Raw genomic sequence first — 18,574 nt, 5'->3', positions numbered from 1 at the left:
TCCACCCCTTCGAGCTCAATTAAATGCCATTTGGGCTGCTTTTCTGACCCCAATGCTTCTCTCTCACCGTATTGAGTCGACAGGCAAGTGTTATGGGTTTGTAAGTTATCAACCAAATTTGGTCTCTCGACAATTTGGTTTGAGCCAGATGCTACCCAAAAGCCTATATTCTCATGATAACGACATTTGCTACTCTGGTCGACTGTTCACAGCTCGTCAACATCTCGACTGTCTAAAATTTCACAACAAACAATCTTTGGAACACCCAACATTTACCTTCCAAAACTCCTACTTCACCACTAAAAAATTCAGTGAGTGGTGGTCTGAATATCACCAGCTTTTTGACGGAGATTCTTTTATCAAGAAGCTGAATACTGCGTTCGACAAATTGGAGAATCAACTTACAATAAGTAAGTCTTTATATCTATTTTCGTTTCCTTTCATTGTCAATAGCAATATCCTAATATCAATTTTAGATCTTTCAGGGCCTGATCTTACCAATCAAAAGGAAGTTCCTGCTCCTTATGCTTAGAACTATAGAAATTGTTGAACGGTTTTTATATCGCTCCAATCCCTGTGGATACGATAATATAAAATACTTACATTTGAATTGTACTTTATACAACATCAAATTGGCGCCGTTGCCGGGGATTGGCGTTTAAGAGATTAAAACATCGCAATCATTTCTATACTTTTAAGCTTTGTGCATTTGTTTATATATTATATATTTTCTGTTTGTTGCAACGTTTGCTCAAGTGTTTGGATAGGTGGAAAAATTTCTGTTTATGCTTCGAGGCAAAAGTTCAAAGGAGCAACTTCTTTTTGATCCCGAGATCGAAAGAACAATCCGAAAGAACAAAAGGCAAACGAAGAAACAAAACTCCAAACAGAAAAAGAAAGGAGCATCTACATCAACTTCCTCATCAAATTCATCAAAAGAAACAATGGCTGAAGTTGTTAATGGTCCTTGTGAAAGTAGCCCAAGGCGGTTCGCCCATCTCACCAACAATCCAGCCGCAAGACGAGCTGAGATGAAAACAGGACTGCTGCAAATTATTTATGCTAATCCTTTTGCAGGTTTGGATCATGAAGATCCATACACTCACCTCACCCGATTCTACGAAATAGCTGGTACATTAGGTGCACCAGAAGCTGAAGAAGAAGCCGTTTTCATGAGATTATTCCCGCACTCTTTGATCGGCAAAGCAAAGGATTGGTACCTCGATCAATCAACGGAAACCATGACCAATTGGAATGTGTTAGAGAGAAACTTCCTTAGTGAAGGATAGAAAAACACTTAGAAAGGGGGGGATTGAATAAGTGTGACTTTAAATCTTGGACGATAAAAATAAATTGCACAATTATTTTTATCCTGGTTCACTGTTAACGAAGCTACTCCAGTCCACCCCCGCAGAGATGATTTACCTCAACTGAGGATTTAATCCACTAATCGCATGGATTACAATGGTTTTCCACTTAGTCCGCAACTAAGTCTTCCAGAGTCTTCTGATCACAACCTGATCACTCCAGGAACAACTGCTTAGTTCACTCCTAAGACTTTTCTAGAGTCTACTGATCAACACGATCACTCTAGGCTTAGTTCACTCCTAAGACTTCCTGCTCAGCCAACTGCTAAGACTTCCTAGAGTATACTGATCACACGATCACTCTAGTTCCTTACAACTTAATGTAATTCTAAGAGTTTACAAATGCTTCTTAAAAGCGATAATCACAACTGTGATATTTCTCTTAATCGTTTAAGCTTAATCTCACTAATATATTACAACAGCAATGTAGTGAGCTTTGATGAAGATGAAGATTCTGAGTTTTGATTTGAACAGAGTTTCAGCAAGTTAATTTGAATTGTATTGGTGCGAAATCGTTAACCTTGCTTCTCATCAGAACTTCATATTTATAGGCGTTGAGAAGATGACCGTTGAATGCATTTAATGCTTTGCGTGTTCCGTACAGCTTCGCATTTAATGTTATACGCTTTTGTCAACTACCTCGAGCCTTGTTCACGCTGTGTCTACTGACGTAGCCTTTAGTAGCTTTTAACGTTCCTTTTGTCAGTCAGCGTAGTCTGCCACGTGTACTTCCTTCTGATCTGATGTTTGTGAATACGACGTTTGAATATCATCAGAGTCAAACAGCTTGGTGCATAGCATCTTCTGATCTTCTGACCTTGAAGTGCTTCTGAGCGTGATACCATCTTCTGATCTTCAGTGCTTCTGATCTCATGTTCTTCTGATGCTTCCATAGACCCATGTTCTGATTCTGCTTCGACCATCTTCTGATGTCTTGCCAGACCATGTTCTGATGTTGCATGCTGAACCATTTGAGACACAACTTCTGAGCGCTGAATTATGCGTACTCTTTATATATATTTCCTGAAAGGGAAATTGCATTGGATTAGAGTACCATATTATCTTAAGCAAAATTCATATTATTGTTATCATCAAAACTAAGATAATTGATAAGAACAAATCTTGTTCTAACAATCTCCCCCTTTTTGATGATGACAAAAACATATATAAATGATATGAATTTGCGATCAGAAAGAGTAGACGGCAAAAGACAAATTACACAGCTATATCATAAGCATATGAATATGTCTCCCCCTGAGATTAACAATCTCCCCCTGAGATAAATAATCTCCCCCTGAAATAAATACTCGAAGAACTTTGATAAAAGACTTCCCTGATTATTTCGGTAGAGACGATCATATAAGCTTTTGTCTTCAGAGAATTCATAGCTTCTGACTTCTGCTTCCATTGGACAGCTTCAGAACTTGAATTTCTTTAGATCCTTAGAACACTCACAGCTTCTGACTTCTGCTTCCATTCAGGACAGCTTCAGAACTTGAATTTCTTTGATCTTCAGAACATTCACAGCTTCTGATTTCTGCTTCCATTCAGGACAGCTTCAGAGCTTGAGTTTTATGGATCTTTTAGGACATTCACATCTTCTGATTTCTGCTTCCCTCGGATAGCTTCAGAACTTTGAATGTCTACCAACATCACTTCATGCTAGATTTGTATCAGAACATTGTTGAATGTACCAGAGCATCATCTGAGCATCTCTACATCCTGAAATGTTACAGAACAAAAACTAAACGACAAAAGTCAGCATGAACGAGTTAGAACATAAAATGTATGTTTGAACACATTATATATATCAGAGCCATATAGGCTGAAATAATGTGTCAGAGCAAATAATGTATCAGAGCCATAACATTATATGTATCAGAGCAAATAGAATTTTGTCAGAACAGGATAGACAATGATATTCAAATTCTATTATCAGTGCTTCTGATTCATTCTTCTTTCTTGCTTCTGATCTCTGAAGCTTGACAGCACTCAGCTTGCTTCAGTTTCCATGGTTTTGCTTCTTGTGTTTGCTTTGAAGATTTTCTTCACTTCTCTGTACCTGCAAAACACTTAAACCATATAGAACTTGCAGTTCTTGTTAGTGAATGTGTGGGAGCCTTTACCAGCAACTGATAGATTTAATCAAATCATTTATCATTTATCTTTCTCCCCCTTTTTGTCATAACATCAAAAAGAATATTAAAAAATTCAGATGCATAAGACAAACGAATAGAGACACTTGAATGTAAAAGCAAAGAAACTTTTTCATTGATTAGTCAAAAGAGGATTACAAGATATGCAACAAAGAAACAATAAAGCTACTAAGACCAAAGTCTAGGACCCTAGCTAAAAACTTTTAAGAGGAAAACAAAGAGATAGGAAACCAAAAACCGTTTTGAAGAGTATTTAAAAGAAAATAAAGTGAAACGAATTAAGACTAGCATTTAATGTTACGTGACGTGAGGAGAGATAATAAAGACAAATGAGGTGACTAGCACAGTTACCTATGGTCGGCGTCCCTTCAACTGCACGCGCGCTTATCCATGAATAGTAACGACAGGTTTACCATCCCGAGATAAAACGTAACAGCTGTTTTGCTTTAAAAGAGGTTCTGAATCAACTTAGACAATGAAACGTTAGTAATAACCGAATCATAATTTCTAAAAGAATTCAATCAGAACTTCTGATATATAAAAAATAATCCATTTTCATTTCAGAAGTTACTCATACATGAGAACTTCTCATCTTCTCATTCTGGGCATAAATCCATACTGATGTTCTTCAGAATGAACTTAAACCTATCTTCAGCCAGGGGTTTTGTAAAGATATCAGCCCATTGATGGTCTGTATCAACAAAGTTTAAAGAAATAACACCCTTCTGAACATAGTCCCTTATGAAATGATGTTTAATCTCAATATGTTTAGCTTTTGAATGAAGAATAGGATTCTTAGATAAAAATATAGCAGAAGTATTATCACAGAATATAGGAATGTTACTCTCAAATATCTGATAATCTTCTAGCTGACTCTTCATCCAGAGCATCTGTGTACTACAACCAGCAGCAGTGACATATTCTGCTTCTGTTGTTGATAGAGCAATAGTTGCTTGCTTCTTGCTGTACCAGGAGATCAAATGACTTCCAAGAAATTGACAACTTCCTGAAGTACTTTTTCTTTCAATTCTGTCTCCAGCATAGTCAGCATCGCAGAATCCTACTAAGTTGTATTCTTTAGATTTTCTGTAAACTAAACCAACATTAGTAGTACCTTTCAGATACCTTAGAATTCTCTTAACAGCAGTTAAATGAGATTCTCTAGGATCTGATTGGAATCTAGCACACAAACAAACACTGAACAGAATGTCAGGTCTAGAAGCAGTCAGATATAGGAGAGATCCAATCATACCTCTGTATAACTTCTGATCTACCTTCTTACTTACCTCATCCTTACCTAGGATGCATGTTGGATGCATAGGAGTTTTGGCTTCTTTGCAGTCCAGAAGATTAAACTTCTTCAGAAGTTCCTTCACATACTTGGTTTGGTGAACATATGTTCCTTCTGATGTTTGATTTATTTGTATTCCAAGGAAGTACTTGAGTTCTCCCATCATGCTCATCTCAAACTCAGCCTGCATAGACTTAGCAAACTCCTTTCCAAGTGTAGCATTAGATGTTCCAAAAATAATATCATCTACATATATTTGACAAATTAAAATATCCTTTTTAAAGGTTTTACAAAAGAGAGTAGTGTCCACTTTTCCTCTAGTGAAACCATTATCCAGAAGGAAAGAACTTAAGCGTTCATACCAAGCTCTGGGAGCTTGCTTCAATCCATATAATGATTTCTTAAGTTTAAAAACATGATTAGGAGACATAGAGTCTTCAAAACCAGGAGGTTGATGGACATAAACTTCTTCATCTATATAACCATTTAAGAAGGCACTCTTAACATCCATCTGATAGAGAGTGATGTTATGTTGAGTGGCAAAAGAAATTAATAGACGAATAGATTCTAACCTGGCCACTGGTGCAAAGGTTTCTGTGTAGTCAATCCCTTCTTGCTGACTATAACCCTGAGCCACCAGTCTGGCTTTGTTCCTTACCACTTCGCCTTTCTCACTGAGCTTGTTTCTGAAGACCCATTTTGTACCAATTACATTGAATCCATCTGGTCTAGGAACAAGATCCCAAACATCATTCCTTGTAAACTGATTCAGTTCTTCTTGCATAGCAATTATCCAGTCTGGATCTTCTAGAGCATGATCAACAGAAGTTGGCTCGATCAAAGATACAAGACCTAATTGACAGTCTGCATTGTTCTTAAGGAATGCTCTTGTTCTGATTGGATCATCCTTCTTTCCAAGAATGACATCTTCTGAGTGACCAGAGATGAGTCTGGATGATCTTCTGACAGATGGTTCTTCAGAAATGCTTAGATCCTCCAGAGAAGCTGATACTTGGTCTTCAGATTCTTTGCTTCTGAGAAGCTCTGCTTCTGATGCGTTGCTTCTTGGCTCAACAACTTCTGATATGTCAATATCATAACCTGCAAAATTATCAACCTGCTTTGGTTTTTCAGAACCAAGCTTATCATCAAACCTGATATTGATTGATTCTTCTACAACCAATGTTTCAGTATTGTATACTCTGTAGCCTTTTGAGCGTTCAGAATATCCAAGAAGGAAACATTTTTGTGCTTTGGAATCAAACTTACCAAGATGATCTTTAGTGTTCAGAATAAAGCATACACATCCAAAAGGATGGAAATAAGAAATGTTGGGCTTTCTATTCTTCCACAATTCATAGGGAGTCTTATTTAGAATAGGTCTGATAGAGATTCTATTCTGAATATAGCATGCAGTGTTTATTGCTTCTGCCCAGAAATGCTTAGCCATATTGGTTTCATTGATCATGGTTCTGGCCATTTCTTGCAGAGTCCTATTCTTTCGTTCTACAACCCCATTTTGCTGTGGAGTTCTAGGACAAGAGAAATCATGGGCAATACCATTTTCTTTGAAGAACTCTTCAAAGGATCTGTTCTCAAATTCACCACCATGATCACTTCTGACCTTTATGATTTTACACTCTTTTTCAGATTGAATCTGAATGCAGAAATCAAAGAACACTGAATGAGTCTCATCCTTGTGTTTTAAGAATTTTACCCATGTCCAGCGGCTATAATCATCTACGATGACTAATCCATATTTCTTTCCTCTGACAGATGCTGTTTTGACTGGTCCAAACAGATCAATGTGCAAGAGTTCTAATGGCCTTGAGGTAGAAACAACATTCTTAGACTTGAATGCAGGTTTGGAGAACTTGCCCTTCTGACATGCTTCACAAAGAGCATCTGATTTGAATTTCAGATTAGGGAGTCCTCTGACCAGATTCAGTTTGTTAATCTGAGAGATCTTTCTCAAACTAGCATGACCTAATCTCATGTGCCAGACCCACTGCTCTTCAGAAACAGACATAAGACAAGTCACCTTCTGACTCATAAGATCTTGCAGATCTGTCTTATAAATGTTGTTCTTCCTCTTGCCTGTAAATAGGATTGAGCCATCCTTCTGATTTACAGCCTTGCAAGACTTTTGATTGAAGATTATATCATAACCATTGTCACTTAATTGACTGATAGATAAGAGGTTATGAGTTAATCCTTCTACAAGAAGTACATTAGAAATGGAAGGAGAGTTACCAGACTTTATAGTTCCAGAGCCAATTATCTTGCCCTTCTGATCTCCTCCGAACTTGACTTCTCCTCCAGACTTAAGCACCAGGTCTTGGAACATAGACCTTCTTCCTGTCATGTGTCGCGAGCATCCAGAGTCCAGGTACCATGACATGTTGTGCTTTGTCCTTCTTGCAGCCAAGGATATCTGCAATAGGAATAATCTTATCCTTAGGTACCCACATTTTCTTGGGTCCTTTCTTGTTAGATTTTCTCAAGTTCTGATTGAACTTGGGTTTTACATTATAAGCAATAGGAGGAACAGCATGATAATTCTTAATGTGAGTTTCATGATATTTCCTAGGTTGTGTCACATGCTTCTTAGTGTGTGTTATGTGAAAACTTTGTGCATGTGAGGTGTGCCTAATATCATGAGAGTGGCCATACTTGAACTGATCATACAATGGCTTGTATGTAATTTTCATTTCATCAACAGGTTCAAGTTTGTATGGGGTTTCACCCTCAAAACCAATGCCAACTCTTTTGTTTCCAGACACAGCATATATCATAGAAGCTAGCTGACTTCTGCCAATACTTCTAGATAAGAACTTTCTGAAACTTAAATCATATTCTTTCAGAATATGGTTCAGACTAGGAGTGGATTTTTCTGAATCAGAAGGAGATCCAACATTATTGGATAATTTTAAAAGTTTTTCTTTTAATTCAGAATTCTCCAACTCAAGCTTCTTTGTTTCAAATTCAAATTGCTTTTTCAGCTTTTTGTATTTGAGACTAATCTGAGACTTGAGTTCCAGAAGTTCAGTTAGACCGGAAACTAACTCATCTCTAGTAAGTTCAGAAAATACCTCTTCAGAATCTGATTCTGATGTAGATTCTGATCCGTCATCTTCTGTCGCCATCAGCGCACAGTTGGCCTGCTCATCTTCTGAATCATCTTCTGACTCATCCCAGGTTGCCATAAGACCTTTCTTCTTATGAAACTTTTTCTTGGGACTTTCCTTCTGAAGATTTGGACATTCATTCTTGTAGTGTCCAGGCTCATTGCATTCATAGCACATGACCTTCTTCTTGTCAAATCTTCTTTCATCAGAAGATTCTCCACGTTCAAATTTCCTTGAACTTCTGAAGCCTCTGAACTTCCTTTGCTTGGTCTTCCAGAGTTGATTTAGCCTTCTGGAAATCATGGACAGTTCATCTTCTTCTTCAGATTCTGATTCTTCAGGATCTTCTTCTCTGGCCTGAAAAGCGTTAGTGCATTTCTTGATATTAGATTTTAATGCAATAGACTTACCTTTCTTTTGAGGCTCATTTGCGTCCAGCTCTATTTCATGACTTCTCAAGGCGCTGATAAGCTCTTCCAGAGAAACTTCATTCAGATTCTTTGCAATCTTGAATGCAGTCACCATAGGACCCCATCTTCTGGGTAAGCTTCTGATGATCTTCTTTACGTGATCCGCCTTGGTGTATCCCTTGTCAAGAACTCTCAATCCAGCAGTCAGGGTTTGAAATCTTGAAAACATCTTTTCAATGTCTTCATCATCCTCCATCTTGAAGGCTTCATACTTCTGGATTAAGGCTAAAGCTTTTGTCTCCTTGACTTGAGCATTTCCTTCATGAGTCATTTTCAAGGACTCATATATGTCATAGGCCGTTTCCCTGTTAGATATCTTCTCATACTCAGCATGAGAGATAGCATTCAGCAAAACAGTTCTACATTTATGATGATTCCTGAAAAGCTTCTTCTGATCATCATTCATTTCTTGCCTTGACAACTTCACGCCACTGGCATTTACTGGATGTTTGTAACCATCCATTAGAAGATCCCATAGATCACCATCTAGACCCAGAAAATAACTTTCCAGTTTATCTTTCCAGTATTCAAAGTTTTCACCATCAAATACCGGCGGTCTAGTATAACCATTGTTACCGTTGTATTGCTCAGCAGAGCCAGATGTAGATGCAGGTGTAGGTGTAGACTTTTCACTTTCATCAACCATCTTTTAAATGAAGCGTTTTTCTCTTCCTGAATCTTTTCTAAACACGGTTAAGTGCTTGCACCTTAGAACCGGCGCTCTGATACCAATTGAAGGATAGAAAAACACTTAGAAAGGGGGGGATTGAATAAGTGTGACTTTAAATCTTGGACGATAAAAATAAATTGCACAATTATTTTTATCCTGGTTCACTGTTAACGAAGCTACTCCAGTCCACCCCCGCAGAGATGATTTACCTCAACTGAGGATTTAATCCACTAATCGCACGGATTACAATGGTTTTCCACTTAGTCCGCAACTAAGTCTTCCAGAGTCTTCTGATCACAACCTGATCACTCCAGGAACAACTGCTTAGTTCACTCCTAAGACTTTTCTAGAGTCTACTGATCAACACGATCACTCTAGGCTTAGTTCACTCCTAAGACTTCCTGCTCAGCCAACTGCTAAGACTTCCTAGAGTATACTGATCACACGATCACTCTAGTTCCTTACAACTTAATGTAATTCTAAGAGTTTACAAATGCTTCTTAAAAGCGATAATCACAACTGTGATATTTCTCTTAATCGTTTAAGCTTAATCTCACTAATATATTACAACAGCAATGTAGTGAGCTTTGATGAAGATGAAGATTCTGAGTTTTGATTTGAACAGAGTTTCAGCAAGTTAATTTGAATTGTATTGGTGCGAAATCGTTAACCTTGCTTCTCATCAGAACTTCATATTTATAGGCGTTGAGAAGATGACCGTTGAATGCATTTAATGCTTTGCGTGTTCCGTACAGCTTCGCATTTAATGTTATACGCTTTTGTCAACTACCTCGAGCCTTGTTCACGCTGTGTCTACTGACGTAGCCTTTAGTAGCTTTTAACGTTCCTTTTGTCAGTCAGCGTAGTCTGCCACGTGTACTTCCTTCTGATCTGATGTTTGTGAATACGACGTTTGAATATCATCAGAGTCAAACAGCTTGGTGCATAGCATCTTCTGATCTTCTGACCTTGAAGTGCTTCTGAGCGTGATACCATCTTCTGATCTTCAGTGCTTCTGATCTCATGTTCTTCTGATGCTTCCATAGACCCATGTTCTGATTCTGCTTCGACCATCTTCTGATGTCTTGCCAGACCATGTTCTGATGTTGCATGCTGAACCATTTGAGACACAACTTCTGAGCGCTGAATTATGCGTACTCTTTATATATATTTCCTGAAAGGGAAATTGCATTGGATTAGAGTACCATATTATCTTAAGCAAAATTCATATTATTGTTATCATCAAAACTAAGATAATTGATAAGAACAAATCTTGTTCTAACACTTAGCAGATTCTTTTCTCACAACCGATTCATGGATGCAAAGACAGCTATTGCCACATTCACCCAATTTTCAAATGAAACTTTGTGTGAAGCCTGGGAACGCTATAAATCCATGCTACGGAAGTGTCCAAACCACGGTTTTGATGACATGTCACAAATTCACATTTTCCGTAATGGATTATTACCTCAACCGAAGCTTTTACTTGACGCAACAGCTGGAGGTTCCTTGATAGCAAAAAGTGCAGCAGAAGCAATTTCAATCATTGATAGGATGGCTCTCACAGATCACCAAGTTCAACACAATCGAGGTACCATACAAAAGAAGCCTGGAGTTTTGGAATTAGGTACAAATGATGCAATCCTAGCACAAAACAAACTGCTCACTCAAACCGTAGAGGAATTGACAAAACAGCTGTCCAAGCTTCCTCAACAACTCAAAGATATGCACGATTCGTCGAGCACATCGCAACAAGTAGCCTTTTGTGAACTTTGTACAGGTGACCATCCAACCGGTTTCTGTCCCCCGATCAACGAAGAGGTAAAATATATGGGAAATCAACAACAAAGGCAAGTTTCGTACAATCAAGGTTATCCACACAACAACAACGCAAGCTATGGCCAAAACCGACCAAATCAGTACCAAAGTTACACGCAGCCAGATAAGCTTTCAAAGATCGAGGATACCTTGAATCAATTCATGCAATTGTCCATGGAAAACCAAAAGAACACCGATGCGTCGATTAGAAATCTTGAAACGCAAGTTGGGCAAATTGCGAAGCAACTAAGTGAGCAACAAAGAGGTACGTTTTCTGCCACTACTCAAGTTAATCCCAAGGAAACTTGTAATGCAATCATGACGAAAGGCGATGACATTGTTCAAGACAAAGTTGGGGAGAATTCAAAAGGTATCGTGGTAGATAAAAATCAAGAAAAAAGAAAACATAGGGAGGAGGAAGAAAATAATGCGGATCCTGGAAAAGTTACCTTACCGGTTACCATTGGAAATATCTATGTTGATAACGCTTTAGTTGATCTTGGATCAAGCGTCAATCTTCTTCCATTATCCACCATGAGAAAGATTTGAGATATTCACTTGAACCCTACAACAATGAAGTTGCAACTTGCTGACAAATCAACCACGGAACCAATTGGTGTAATGAAAGATGTAATGGTCAAAGTGGATGGTTTTTGATTTTCAACTGACTTTGTGGTAATAAGCATGAACAAAGATGAAGACAGTCCTCCGATTTTAGGTCGTCCCTTCATAAAAGCATCTCGAATGATGATTGATGTGGATGAAGGGAAGATGAAAATAAGGCACAAAGAGGAAGAAGTCAACTTCAAATTGTTTCAACACAAAGAGAATGGCCATTCCAAAGCTAAATCTCCTGATGAAAAAGGCCTGATATTGAAAAAGATAAATGGTAAAGAAAGGCCAAATGATGGTGGGAAGGATGTTCTGACGAATTCATACAAACCACCGTAAGTTTATTCGAAACAGGCGTCGAGCTAAATGACGTTAAACAAGCACTTGTTGGGAGGTAACCCAAATTTTCATTGCTTTCATTTCCTTTATGCATAATTAATAGTAAGTAGGAAGGAAATGGCATGACATAGCACAAAGAAAATTCTGCAGAAAACAGAATTATGCAGAGTTCGCTACGCGAAGCCCTGCTTCGCTGCAGCGTACGCAGCAAGTTCAAAAAAAAAATTCTTTTCCAATCATGCCATCTTCTTCATTTTTGATTTCTATGTGTTTTCACTTTTGAGCTATAGATGACTCATGACCAATTCATAATGCTTGTTGTCCTCTAATAATAAATTGAAAGAAGAAGCATAGAATGGAAGATCAACTTCACATAAACCAAAAGAACAAGGTTGAAGGACATGAGTTGAAAAGATTGCACTATCCAAGGTACATGTTTAAATGCTTTCTTAGAATTTAGCATATACATGACATGAGTAGGCTGCATAAAACCAGTTCATACAAACCTATGCCATGGCATGTTTTCATATGAATCACTTAGTTCTAAAAACAAGAAAGTGAGGTGACCTTCCATTGTTCAATATATGCTAAGGAGACTGACAAATTCTTGTTTTAACTCGTTTGATTCATGCTTAAATCTTGCATTTATGTTGGTAATCGCAAAGACATAGAAGGGATCAAGGCAATTCTTTGAAATTGAGCATAACCACTAAACCAAATATAGCCTCATCGTCCCTTGTGAGTGAGTGATCTTTTGCAACCCCTTTTGAGCCCTATGACAATGAATCTATCATTAATGAACTGAACAATACATTAGGTAAACCACTTAGTGGATATTGTTCTATAGCTTTGAAAATCATAAAAAGTTCATATATGATAGATTCTATTTTTCCTTGAATATAACCTTGAAACCATGATATCTTTTGAAAGATCTCAATGAGCATTCAAAGCAAGTAAGGTATTGTTCAAGTTGGGGAGAAAAGAGAAAAATACTTTCTTCAAAATAAAAGAAAAAGATTTGAGAATCAAAAGAAAAAAATTAGAAAATGAAAAAAGAAAAAGAAAAGGATATAAAAGAATGTTTTCAAAAGGAAGAAATAAGAAGTATTGGATAAAAGAGTCAAAACTTTGAATGCTCTTCTAAAAAGAAAAATCAACAACCTTTTGTTTCCATTATCCATAGAAATGACACTTCCTTGGTACCTTGGCCACATTACAACCATAAAAGACCTTAGTGATCTATGTTCTTGCTTATCAACATATCTTGCTTGGATGAAAGTATGAATTGATCTAGATGTTAGCAAAATTTGTCATGTGAGAGATCAACATACCTCATCATTTTCACTTATACAAAAAGTGTGGTAAGTGTGATTCATGATTAACATGTTTAGTGCTTTGGATTGATTGACATGGTTTTTATGTGGAAGACTTGTTTCATGAATATGTCTAAGTACTAAAGGAAGTCATAAAACATTTATCCTTGGATGTTCAAACTTCAAAGAGCCATGTGCCTCCTATACTTCATTGAGAAATTTGGTTAATCATGTGAAGGTGGTTTAGAAACTCTTGCTTTTGTTTTTACTTTGATTGAGGACAAGCAAAGATTTAAGTTGGGGAGAGTTTGATAAGTGCTTTATTCATGCTAAAATGACTTATTATAATATAGCACTTATCTTGCTTATTTGACATATTTCTCACATAAAACCCCCCAATTATTGAATAAACTATTATTGTGCAAGATTACTTGGCTTGGTTTGTTTTTGTGCAGGATTTGGCCTTAAGCAAAAAACCAGAAAACAGAGCATTCGCTGCAGCAAACTTTCTTTCGCTGTAGCGAACTCCAGGCACTCAAAGGCAAAAATCCAGAAACAGTGCATTCGCTGCAGCGAAAGGTAGCGAATGGTAGCGAAGGCCCGATTCGGTGCAGCGAACCATATTTCGCTGTAGCGAATGAAGTCAGAATCAAACTTCCCAGTTTCGCTAGCAGCAAGCAATAGCGAGGTACATTCGCTGCAGCGAACCATATTTCGCTGTAGCGAACTTTGGCGGTTTCTAGAAGATTTGAATTGCTTAAAGCTGAAGAAAACATTCGCTGTAGCGAAATATCCTTCGCGTAGCGAACTCTGGCGGTCAGAACAAAGACTTAACAATGAAGCAAGGCGTTCGCTGTAGCGAACCTCCTTTCGCGTAGCGAACTCAGGCGGCCAGAACTGCTATAAAAGAGAGCAGAACTCATTTCAGAAAATTCATTCACTTTTAGCTTGTAATACTTATGTAATAGAAAGAGAAATATAGGTTTATAGGTAGAAAGAGGTGGATACACATCAAGAGTCGGGAAATCGCCGTTGATGTCATTCCAACTCAACTCTTCCATTGTTCATCAAGCTACCATGAGTAGCTAAATCCCTCTCTTGTTGGGATTGGTCGTAATTCACCGAAACAGTATGTATTCTCTTTTCATGGTGTTATATATAATTTATGTTTGAATCATTATCGTTGTTATCTTCGTTTTACCGTTTATTTCATGGATTGAATTGATATTGACAAATACGATTCTAATCTCGATCCAAGATAACAACTATTAAACTCTAAATGCTAGACATAGATTTAGGTTTAATATTCACTTCAAGTATTGAAACTTAATGCTACCGTATCGTTTAATAGGCTGAGAAATCGTCGATTAAACCACAAGGTAGACATCTCAACAAACGTTTAGACATGAACTTTGTTGTGAGCAATACGTGATGATATTGAAACAAGCATACATTATGTATAGCTGATCTAAGATTTACATATTGAATCGGTGGATGAAAACCAATTCCCAACAAGTCTATTCCTCTGAAACTTATCTTTCGTTATTTACGCAATTTTACTTTCCGTAACTTTCAACCAAACAAACTTGAAACCTTATGCTTAGAACTATAGAAATTGTTGAACGGTTTTGATATCGCCCCAATCCCTGTGGATACGATAATATAAAATACTTACATTTGAATTGTACTTTATACAACATCAAATTGGCGCCGTTGCCGGGGATTGGCGTTTAAGAGATTAAAACATCGCAATCATTTCTATACTTTTAAGCTTTGTGCATTTGTTTATATATTATATATTTTCTGTTTGTTGCAACGTTTGCTCAAGTGTTTGGATAGGTGGAAAAATTTCTGTTTATGCTTCGAGGCAAAAGTTCAAAGGAGCAACTTCTTTTTGATCCCGAGATCGAAAGAACAATCCGAAAGAACAAAAGGCAAACGAAGAAACAAAACTCCAAATAGAAAAAGAAAGGAGCATCTACATCAACTTCCTCATCAAATTCATCAAAAGAAACAATGGCTGAAGTTGTTAATGGTCCTTGTGAAAGTAGCCCAAGGCGGTTCGCCCATCTCACCAACAATCCAGCCGCAAGACGAGCTGAGATGAAAACAGGACTGCTGCAAATTATTTATGCTAATCCTTTTGCAGGTTTGGATCATGAAGATCCATACACTCACCTCACCCGATTCTACGAAATAGCTGGTACATTAGGTGCACCAGAAGCTGAAGAAGAAGCCGTTTTCATGAGATTATTCCCGCACTCTTTGATCGGCAAAGCAAAGGATTGGTACCTCGATCAATCAACGAAAACCATGACCAATTGGAATGTGTTAGAGAGAAACTTCCTTAGCAGATTCTTTTCTCAGAACCGATTCATGGATGCAAAGACAGCTATTGCCACATTCACCCAATTTTCAAATGAAACTTTGTGTGAAGCCTGGGAACGCTATAAATCCATGCTACGGAAGTGTCCAAACCACGGTTTTGATGACATGTCACAAATTCACATTTTCCGTAATGGATTATTACCTCAACCGAAGCTTTTACTTGACGCAACAGCTGGAGGTTCCTTGATAGCAAAAAGTGCAGCAGAAGCAATTTCAATCATTGATAGGATGGCTCTCACAGATCACCAAGTTCAACACAATCGAGGTACCGTACAAAAGAAGCCTGGAGTTTTGGAATTAGGTACAAATGATGCAATCCTAGCACAAAACAAACTGCTCACTCAAACCGTAGAGGAATTGACAAAACAGCTGTCCAAGCTTCCTCAACAACTCAAAGATATGCACGGTTCGTCGAGCACATCGCAACAAGTAGCCTTTTATGAACTTTGTACAGGTGACCATCCAACCGGTTTCTGTCCCCCGATCAACGAAGAGGTAAAATACATGGGAAATCAACAACAAAGGCAAGTTTCGTACAATCAAGGTTATCCACACAACAACAACGCAAGCTATGGCCAAAACCGACCAAATCAGTACCAAAGTTACACGCAGCCAGATAAGCTTTCAAAGATCGAGGATACCTTGAATCAATTCATGCAATTGTCCATGGCAAACCAAAAGAACACCGATGCGTCGATTAGAAATCTTGAAACGCAAGTTGGGCAAATTGCGAAGCAACTAAGTGAGCAACAAAGAGGTACGTTTTCTGCCACTACTCAAGTTAATCCCAAGGAAACTTGTAATGCAATCATGACGAAAGGCGATAACATTGTTCAAGACAAAGTTGGGGAGAATTCAAAAGGTATCGTGGTAGATAAAAATCAAGAAAAAAGAAAACATAGGGAGGAGGAAGAAAATAATGCGGATCCTGGAAAAGTTACCTTACCGGTTACCATTGGAAATATCTATGTTGATAACGCTTTAGTTGATCTTGGATCAAGCGTCAATCTTCTTCCATTATCCACCATGAGAAAGATTTGAGATATTCACTTGAACCCTACAACAATGAAGTTGCAACTTGCTGACAAATCAACCACAGAACCAATTGGTGTAATGAAAGATGTAATGGTCAAAGTGGATGGTTTTCGATTTTCAACTGACTTTGTGGTAATAAGCATGAACAAAGATGAAGACAGTCCTCCGATTTTAGGTCGTCCCTTCATAAAAGCATCTCGAATGATGATTGATGTGGATGAAGGGAAGATGAAAATAAGGCACAAAGAGGAAGAAGTCAACTTCAAATTGTTTCAACACAAAGAGAATGGCCATTCCAAAGCTAAATCTCCTGATGAAAAAGGCCTGATATTGAAAAAGATAAATGGTAAAGAAAGGCCAAATGATGGTGGGAAGGATGTTCTGACGAATTCATACAAACCACCGTAAGTTTATTCGAAACAGGCGTCGAGCTAAATGACGTTAAACAAGCACTTGTTGGGAGGTAACCCAAATTTTCATTGCTTTCATTTCCTTTATGCATAATTAATAGTAAGTAGGAAGGAAATGGCATGACATAGCACAAAGAAAATTCTGCAGAAAACAGAATTATGCAGAGTTCGCTACGCGAAGCCCTGCTTCGCTGCAGCGAACGCAGCAAGTTCAAAAAAAAAATCTTTTCCAATCATGCCATCTTCTTCATTTTTGATTTCTATGTGTTTTCACTTTTGAGCTATAGATGACTCATGACCAATTCATAATGCTTGTTGTCCTCTAATAATAAATTGAAAGAAGAAGCATAGAATGGAAGATCAACTTCACATAAACCAAAAGAACAAGGTTGAAGGACATGAGTTGAAAAGATTGCACTATCCAAGGTACATGTTTAAATGCTTTCTTAGAATTTAGCATATACATGACATGAGTAGGCTGCATAAAACCAGTTCATACAAACCTATGCCATGACATGTTTTCATATGAATCACTTAGTTCTAAAAACAGGAAAGTGAGGTAACCTTCCATTGTTCAATATATGCTAAGGAGACTGACAAATTCTTGTTTTAACTCGTTTGATTCATGCTTAAATCTTGCATTTATGTTGGTAATCGCAAAGACATAGAAGGGATCAAGGCAATTCTTTGAAATTGAGCATAACCACTAAACCAAATATAGCCTCATCGTCCCTTGTGAGTGAGTGATCTTTTGCAACCCCTTTTGAGCCCTATGACAATGAATCTATCATTAATGAAATGAACAATACATTAGGTAAACCACTTAGTGGATATTGTTCTATAGCTTTGAAAATCATAAAAAGTTCATATATGATAGATTCTATTTTTCCTTGAATATAACCTTGAAACCATGATATCTTTTGAAAGATCTCAATGAGCATTCAAAGCAAGTAAGGTATTGTTCAAGTTGGGGAGAAAAGAGAAAAATACTTTCTTCAAAATAAAAAAAAAAGATTTGAGAATCAAAAGAAAAAAATTAGAAAATGAAGAAAGAAAAAGAAAAGGATATAAAAGAATGTTTTCAAAAGGAAGAAATAAGAAGTATTGGATAAAAGAGTCAAAACTTTGAATGCTCTTCTAAAAAGAAAAATCAACAACCTTTTGTTTCCATTATCCATAGAAATGACACTTCCTTGGTACCTTGGCCACATTACAACCATAAAAGACCTTAGTGATCTATGTTCTTGCTTATCAACATATCTTGCTTGGATGAAAGTATGAATTGATCTAGATGTTAGCAAAATTTGTCATGTGAGAGATCAACATACCTCATCATTTTCACTTATACAAAAAGTGTGGTAAGTGTGATTCATGATTAACATGTTTAGTGCTTTGGATTGATTGACATGGTTTTTATGTGGAAGACTTGTTTCATGAATATGTCTAAGTACTAAAGGAAGTCATAAAACATTTATCCTTGGATGTTCAAACTTCAAAGAGCCATGTGCCTCCTATACTTCATTGAGAAATTTGGTTAATCATGTGAAGGTGGTTTAGAAACTCTTGCTTTTGTTTTT

General features: G+C 37.4%; 2 protein-coding genes across 2 annotated transcripts; both read left to right on the top strand.

The window, feature by feature from the left end:
• The first annotated feature begins 10,396 nt into the window (after positions 1–10,396).
• On the top strand, positions 10,397–11,449 carry LOC131597824 (uncharacterized). The gene has a single exon (XM_058870488.1). It carries the CDS (start codon positions 10,397–10,399, stop codon positions 11,447–11,449), a length of 1,053 nt encoding a protein of 350 aa, XP_058726471.1.
• Positions 11,450–15,180: 3,731 nt separating this feature from the next.
• On the top strand, positions 15,181–16,593 carry LOC131597822 (uncharacterized). Its single transcript, XM_058870487.1, has one exon. It carries the CDS (start codon positions 15,181–15,183, stop codon positions 16,591–16,593), a length of 1,413 nt encoding a protein of 470 aa, XP_058726470.1.
• Positions 16,594–18,574: the final 1,981 nt, after the last annotated feature.

Source organism: Vicia villosa, linkage group LG4, assembly GCF_029867415.1.
Source record: "Vicia villosa cultivar HV-30 ecotype Madison, WI linkage group LG4, Vvil1.0, whole genome shotgun sequence".
Lineage (NCBI taxonomy): Eukaryota > Viridiplantae > Streptophyta > Magnoliopsida > Fabales > Fabaceae > Vicia > Vicia villosa.
Note: the sequence above shows the minus strand (reverse complement) of the source record. Positions and strands in the feature narration are given on the sequence as shown.